Source organism: Dasypus novemcinctus, chromosome 22 (assembly GCF_030445035.2).
Source record: "Dasypus novemcinctus isolate mDasNov1 chromosome 22, mDasNov1.1.hap2, whole genome shotgun sequence".
Lineage (NCBI taxonomy): Eukaryota > Metazoa > Chordata > Mammalia > Cingulata > Dasypodidae > Dasypus > Dasypus novemcinctus.
In genome coordinates this window covers 64,408,729-64,416,217 of record NC_080694.1, presented here as the reverse complement: position 1 = coordinate 64,416,217, position 7,489 = coordinate 64,408,729, and the positions used below count along the sequence as shown (strand labels likewise).

At 53.8% G+C, this 7,489-nt stretch overlaps 1 protein-coding gene across 2 annotated transcripts; it reads right to left on the bottom strand.

Moving 5' to 3' along the window:
* Window positions 1–1,180: 1,180 nt before the first annotated feature.
* LOC101439564 (patr class I histocompatibility antigen, A-126 alpha chain-like) lies at window positions 1,181–6,643 on the bottom strand. 2 transcript variants are annotated; one of them, XM_058285405.2, is made up of 8 exons: window positions 6,325–6,643; window positions 5,934–6,203; window positions 5,446–5,721; window positions 4,612–4,887; window positions 4,391–4,498; window positions 3,969–4,001; window positions 3,766–3,813; window positions 1,181–3,629 (listed from the first exon to the last, which is right to left on the bottom strand). In XM_058285405.2, the coding sequence occupies exons 1-8, from the start codon at window positions 6,386–6,388 to the stop codon at window positions 3,625–3,627; spliced, it is 1,080 nt and encodes a 359-aa protein (XP_058141388.1). In that variant the 5' UTR covers window positions 6,389–6,643; the 3' UTR covers window positions 1,181–3,624. The 2 variants fall into 2 exon arrangements, with proteins under 2 accessions (XP_058141388.1, XP_058141387.1); XM_058285404.2 differs by having other exon boundaries at window positions 1,181–3,813.
* Between the last annotated feature and the right edge of the window lie 846 nt (window positions 6,644–7,489).

Below are 7,489 nucleotides of genomic sequence, written 5' to 3'. Positions count from 1 at the left end.
CCTTCCTGGTACTGGACACCAGGGTAGGTGCTGGAACACGATCCATCTCCCACAATGCTCCTCAGTGTGGTCAGGGGCCAGCGCTGCTCTGTGGACCATTTACCAGCCACAGTGAGATCCAGATGGAAACTGAGTCTGAGAGCAATAAGGGAGCCTCTACCTTATTGTGTCCCAGACTGGAGACACACAAGCAAAGGAGGAGCATTTACATTGTGTCCTTGGGTAGCTGCTCATGTCCAGACTTTGAGTAGCAGTGTCTAAACCTGGGGGGTGTATTAGACTCTTATGGAGGTTGCACAAAAACTATAAAGGCTATGGATCCTCTCCATAGAAATATGTGCATGGACAAAGTAATATAAGTTATATGAAATGTCAGTGCACACATGATATTCTGAAGTCTTAGAGATCAGAGGTTGTTTAATCCTACTATGAGAAAAAGACAGGAAGACATGTTTTCAGAAATCATGTATCCATCCAGCAATGTCCTCTACTTATTTGTGAAGATAAACTGACAAAAACAAATGGTGAAACCCAAGAGAGACTATAAGGGAATGAGTTGAAAGATGTCATTTATTAGTCACTCGTTTCTCCAACCAAACCCAAGTGCCAACAATGTACCAGATATAGTTCCAGGCTGACCCCAGCTCCAGGAATCAACATCTGTCCTCACTTTCCATCCTCCATGCCCATCCTGCAGCACCTGGACCTCTTCCCACACCAGGGAATTCCACACTTAGGAGCCTTGGTGGAGGCAGAGCCACCGCCCACCATGAAGAGGGAAGCTCACCTTCCCAACATGCTTGAGCTGGACATGGAGGAGCCTTGGCCTTCCCATCAGACCACAGCAGACTCTGGCTCAGGACACTCTGACCCAGCGATGCTGGACAGTGCAGAGTCCAGTGGGCAGGGGTGCATGGCCTTTGACCTATAGGTCCCATGTCCAGCATCAGGCCAATTGGTGGCCAAGCAGCAGTGGCCTTGGGGGACCTGACCTCGGGCAGGTTGTGGATTCTGTCCCTGGCTGTGTGGCCTCAAGCTCCTGTTTCTGTGGCTTTCCCCAAAATAAAGTGAGTCCCCAGATCACATTTATGAATTCCTTTGTTGAGATTAGAAAAATCTAAATCCATTGCTTGCACCAAAAAGTGAGCATGAAGTCCATTAAGATACAGGGACACATAGCAAGAATTCAGAAATTTAATTTACAAAGAACATCGAACCACTTTATAAATTGCCACCTGGCTACACTGCATTGTAGAAAAAGTGCATGCATTTCCCAACATCACTCTCATAACTGATGATAGATGTCCTCCTTTTCTTTTCCAGAAAGGACTTTTTTTATAAGGTTTAAGCATCATGTGGGGCACTATGCTTTTCACTGGCAGAAAAAGCTTCACCATCCAGCTGAGCCAGGATGACCCGAGGGGCCTGTGAAGAAACACTTGGGCTTCTCCCCAGACCCCCGTCTCTGGACATGGGGCGAGAGCCCAGAAGGTGCATTCCACCACCCCAGGGGAGCGGGAGCACAGACACATGGCCTCCCTGCTCTGCATTCTGACTCTAAAGATGCACCTGAAATCCAGCCACTCATCACCCCCTTGTTATGAACACAGAACCTCGTGCTCCTCCAGACCTTCTAGATCCTTGTGGGATGTCAGGAGATACCTGCGCACAGAGAAGTTTGGGGCTCCCTGGACTACGTGCCTTCCAAATGTGGTGCCAGAGCTGTGTGGTCACTCAAGTCTGGTCCATGAATCACTGAGCTCTGGGAGGTCCAAGGTCAACCTTGCTCCTCTCCTTTCTGTAGCTAATCACACCCTGGGTGACCTCGTCTTCTCCTTAGGTTCAAAATATCACTTTATGGCCTCACCCCCAAATCTGTGTCTCCAGCCCAGACACTTCTCCTAATCTCCAGATTCCTATTTCCAGTGGCAACTGACAACCTCACTTACATTTCTGATGGACATCTCAGATTCATCTTTTCCTAAAAAGAATGCCTGTAATGACCCTTCAATTATCCTCCTTCCAGAGTCTTTCCCACCTGCACTGAGAACACCACCTTTTGATTTGCAATTCCTCTCCTTTAAATAGATGAATTTTTTCATGTCTTCCTAGTTGCTTATTCTCTCACAGCCCAAATTTCATCCATTAGGAAACCATATAATATTTAGAAATATACACTTCTATTTCCCACTATTATCCCTGCTCCATTCCCAAGCAGAGCAACTCACATCTCTAGTTTGAACACTGCACTGATTTCATATTTTCCCAACTCTCTCACTGCTCCTCACCTCATTGCTGTTCTCAACACAGCAGCCGGAGTAATTGTGTCAGAGAAATCACAACATGGGTCTCATTTTCAAAACGTCTTTTAAGTCCATCTCGTGCAGAAAAATTAAGCTGTCCCATATCCACAAGGCCCCCAAGATCTGGCCGAACTCTGCCCATCTCCGTGACACTGCTGCAGCCTCTCTGGCCTCTTGCCCTTCCCAGAACCACAGGCCACCCCTGTCCATTGCAACGCACTGCCCTGTTCCCTGCCTGGGAAGACCTTCCAAGACATCCTCAGAGACGTGCCCTACATGACCTTCAAGCTGTCCTCAAAGGCCACAGCCTCAGTGAGGCACCCACTGACCACCCATGGTCATAAAGCGCCTTCCATCCAACCAAGGCCAGAGATTTTGACAGTTTTAGTTCACAAATGTTTCCCAGAAGCTAAAAAGGGGCATCCTGCACAGTCCTCCACCAACACCAGGTACAGGGGTGGTCAGTGAGGACCCCCCAGTGCTTTTCCTAACACAGCTGTGGTCTCCTGGCAGCGACGGCACAACCTCCACTCACTTGACACTGAAGCCACCAGGACTGTCCTCAGAAGTGCTGCTCTCCCTCCCCTCCTCTCCATCCCCCTCGTGACTACAGCACAATTTCAACTCCCTCCAAGACAAGAGCAATCCAAGCTAACACCCCATTGCCCACCTGTGGGTCTACACTAGGACCTGCTCTACCAATCCATGGGCTTAGGCTGCAGCCAGCATTGGGGCCAGTGGAGCTGGGTAAGGGCAGAGAAGGAGGGCAGGTGGCAGAGAAGGACCAAACCACCAGGATATAATTAAGTCAAAATGTCTATCCTTTTCAGTGCTAATTCCTGAACTGATTCCTTAGAAAAGATGGGGGAAAGCATGGAAAGAACAGCCAGGTAACAGCTCAGCACGAGGCAGAAGCTGGATGGTCTGAAAATCAGTCTCTTGGTATCAGAGAAGCTCAAAGGCAGGAGCCGCCCTGGGCCTCAGGAGTCAGGGACAGTCAACACGACACCTTCTGAAGTCAGAGAGGGGGACACAGAGCAGGAGCAAAGCAGCCCTCATGGAGAGGAGCAAGAAAAGCCATGTTCCTCCATCATCACAGAACTATCAAGCAAACAAGAAATGAGGGGCACTGAGGGTGGACCAGGCCAAGGCGGAATGACTGGCCACACGAGCCCTCACTGCCCAAGGTTCTGGGAGTGCAGACACACAGATGCCAACTGCAGGAAGAAAAGTCGTCACATTCTAAAGGAAGGGGGACTTGAAATCACACGAGGGGCATGAACAGCTCTGGAATCTCTCCGTCCCCCACAAAGCAGCTTTGTCACGCTACAGAAGAAGACAATCAAGAACACGTTCAGGTCAGCTCTGTAAATCCTGACGTCATGACGAGCCCTTCACAGTCCTCATGTCCACGTCCAAGGAATCCCCAGGACCCAGGGTCCTCAGGCTCCCAGGGTCTCACCTCCAGAAGCCTCGAGAGACTCATCAGAGCCCTTGGCACTGTCACTGGCTGGAGAGGAACAAACACAGGGTCTGGTCAGAGCCACAGGGAGATGTGAGTCAAGGAGTGATGGGCCGAGCTGCCCCTTGGGCTCCATCTACACTCCCCAAAGCCTCAGGTCAGCCTTGACCCTCCACACCACCTCCCCCTCCATCCTCACTTACAAGCAGCCTGAGCGTAGCTCCCTCCTGTTCCATCTGTGGAAAAACAACTAGTGAGAGCAGGACATGAGGTCCTGAGAACTAGTCCTGGATCCAGGGAAGTTTCCAGAACCATAACTGCAGACACAAGGCAGGATCAAGAAACATGAGGTAGGAGATGTCTGGGGCTGGACCTTCTGCCCTCCTGGAGGTCTGTCCTCAGCAGCCCTTTCCCTCTGACTACTGGGAACAGGGGCCTCCACGTCATCATGGGGACATTGTCCTACTTCTCTCACAGGTTTATAAAGTAAGTGTGGTGACAGGCCCAGACTGGATGGGCACGTGTGTGAGGAGGGGCTTCACAGCACTAGGAAGGGGCAGGGCACACTGCTACCTGGGCTGGAAGCCCCCCTGGACAAGAAACCTCAGAACCGCCCCTCCCCTACCTGAGCTCTTCCTCCTCCAGATCAGAACTGCAGCCACCACGGACACTCCAAGGATGACCAGGGCAGCCACGATTCCCACGATGAAGATGGGGGGCCGGGAAGGCGGCTCTGAGAAGGGGGGAAGGTCAGGGGCCCTGACCCCAGGCTCAGCCCTGACCCTCTGGAGGACCTCAGAAGGGCTCCTGCTTCCCTAGAGGAGGCCCCGACCTCGTCCCACTTACCCCATCTCAGGGTGAGGGGCTCGGGCAGCCCCTCGTGCTGCACGTGGCACGTGTATCTCTCTTCCTCCCCAGAAGGCACCTCCACAGCTGCCCACTTCTGGAAGGTTCCGTCCCCTGCAGGCCTGGTCTCCACAAACTCCATGTCCTGGGTCTGGTCCTCCCCGTCCCGCTGCCAGGTCAGCGTGATCTCCGCGGGGTAGAAGCCCAGGGCCCAGCACCTCAGGGTGACCCCACGGTCAGAGATGGGGTGGCGGGTCACCTGTGTCCTTGGGGGGTCTTCCGGAAGGTCAGAAACTTCAGGAACTTTCCATTTCTCTCCTGGCCATTCTAGCAGTGCTCATGTGACCACCAGGAATGGACAGGACAGTCTTGGTGGGCAGTGGAAGCCCCAGACACCAGCCTGGACTTGGGGTTCCAGGATAAGGCCTATTCTTAGAAGTTCTGGGATCAGGTGAGACCGTCCAGTGCAGGAGGCCCCAGGTGTGTGATGTGAGCAGGGACCTCTAGCCCTGACCTAGTGGAGGCTGAGGGGCTCAGAAAAGCTGCAGGAACAAGGCCTGAGAACGTCCCGGTGGCCCCCAAGGCTGACCTGCTGCCCAGGTGCTTCAGGGATGGTCTCCATCCCGGGGGAGGCTGGACACTTCACTGTCCTGACAGAGGGCGGGGCCTCTGCGAGTCACTCAGGGTTCAGGGTCTGGACACCTGGGCCGACCCCGCCCCTGGACCCCAGGCAGGAGAGTGTTCCTGCACCTACTGGATTTCCCCTCCCCATGGACGCAGGTGGGGGCGCAGCCCAGCCCGAGGAGATCGGGGAGGCACCCCAGGCCCCTGTACCTGTGCGCAGCAGCGTCTCCTTCCCCCTCTCAAGGAATCTCTGCAGCCACTTCACACACTTGTGTTCCAGGTAGGCTTTCTCGAACTGCGCAAACCCCGCCTCCTCCCACTTGCGCTTGGTGATCTGAGCCGCCGTGTCCGCCGCCGTCCAGGAGCGCAGGTCCTCGTTGAGGGCGAGGTAGTCGGCGCCGTCGTAGGCGAACTGAATGTACCCGCGGAGCAGGCGCCCTTCGGGGTCCATGTCGCAGCCAAACATCCTCTGGAGGGTGTGAGACCCTGGCCCCGCCCCGAGGTCAGCCCCGCCCACAGGCCCGCCCACCTGCCCGCCCCGCTCCGGCACTGACTCGTCAGGGCCACTCTGGTCTAATCAGAAAACGAAACCGAGTAAAAGTCCCTCCCGCGCTCCCGTGTTGGGGGTCCCGGGTCCCGCGGCCTCGGGGAGCAGTGGGGCCCGAGACTCAGGATGACACCGGGCCCCCGTGGCTCACCGGCCTCGCTGTGGTTGTAGTAGCCGCGCAGGGTCCGCAGGTACTCCCGGGAAGTCTGAGCGTTCCGCTTGGCCCTCCGCGTCTGCTCCCCCCAGTACTCGGGCCCCTCCTGCTCCACCCACGGCGCCCGCGGCTCCAACCTCGGACTCTCCGCGTCGCTGTCGAACCGCACGCCCTGCGTGTCGTCCACGTAGCCCACGGCGATGAAGTGGGTGTCCCCGCGCTCGGGCCGGGACACCGCAGTGCTGAAATACCTGAGGGAGTGGGGGCCTGGGGGGACAGGAAAGGGGCGGGGATCAGCGGAGGGGGGGTGTCGTGGCTTCCGGGGTCCTGTCGTCCCGGAGGTCCCCTCGCCTCCCTCCGGGGCAGCGACCCCCGCCCCCGCACTCACCCGCCCGGGTCGGGGTCAGGGCCAGGGCCCCCGAGAGCAGCAAGAGGAGGGTCCCCGGCGCCATGGCTGGATCCCCGGGTCTGGAGGAACCTGAGTCAGGCGGTCGGCTCTATATGGGCCGCGGGGACGGTGATTGGCTTCTCCAGAACCGGGCCCGCAATGGGAGGCAGCCCTGGGCCCGCGTCACGAGGGTCGGGGCCACAGGACCTGACATGGGTTGGGAGACGGAGAATCAAACTGCGGGCACCGGGGACTCCCCCCTTGGCCTCCACGCCCCCCCACGCCAGCCTCGGGGCGAGACCCTGAGACCTGAGACCGGGTCCTGGACTGGCCCCGACTGCAGCCTTGCACCAAGCACTGTCACCCCCTGTCAGTGAGGCCTGGTCCTGACTTCACAGCTTACAGATTACTGAGGACCCCGAGGAGATTCTGGTGACCTCTACTGCTACTGACCATACCAGAAATTAAAAGGAATTTAAAAGGCAGATCGCTATAGAATAATACATCTACAAAAACTCATTACACATTGATAACTAATTCCAAAAGAAAACAATGGAAAAAGAAGAGTGAATCAATGTACATTTGTGCAAATCTTTCTTAGCTGACTCAATAGAGCACCCCTGGAATTTTTTATTGTATTAAATTATTTATTTAGGTCTGAACCAAAAATGTAGGTTCACATGTAAATATAGTTGGAAAAGAGTATTTTTAAGACCCTTTTTAGATGAGTGTTGACATTCATCTTTGACACTATACTAAAAGCACACAAGTGTAGTTTCTGAAAGTGAGTTGCAGTCTGAAATCTAGAATATTTCATCCTATGACCTTGAAATCCTCAGTTCTCTCTTTGCACATTGAATGGATCTTGTAGTAATGCATGAAGGTTTTAAAGTAACACATTGGCCCACTGAGTTATGTACATCTTCCAGTATGAACATGTTTCTTTACATATTTCCGAAAGGTGATACTTGTTACAGTTAACACAGATCCCACCAGAAAATGAGTAAATATTGCAAAGCTGTTAAGCTGAAGGTGATGGATACAAGTTTTCCAACATTCTAATTTTCATTTGAGAGCTTACATTTTATCATTCCCTCAAGTCAGAGAGATAAAATATTTCAAAATATTTCAAATTTCTGATAAAGAATTTCTTCACAGAATATGT

Bases quoted from the DNA above. Each gene is read 5' to 3' on its own strand.
- LOC101439564 (XM_058285404.2), bottom strand. From the start codon at position 6,388: ATGGCGCCGGGGACCCTCCTCTTGCTGCTCTCGGGGGCCCTGGCCCTG. The intron at 6,204-6,324 runs GTGAGTGCGGGG...CTGTCCCCCCAG, and splicing joins CCTGACCCCGACCCGGGCGG to GCCCCCACTCCCTCAGGTAT. The intron at 4,499-4,611 runs GTAAGTGGGACG...CCCCCTTCTCAG, and splicing joins GCCCCTCACCCTGAGATGGG to AGCCGCCTTCCCGGCCCCCC.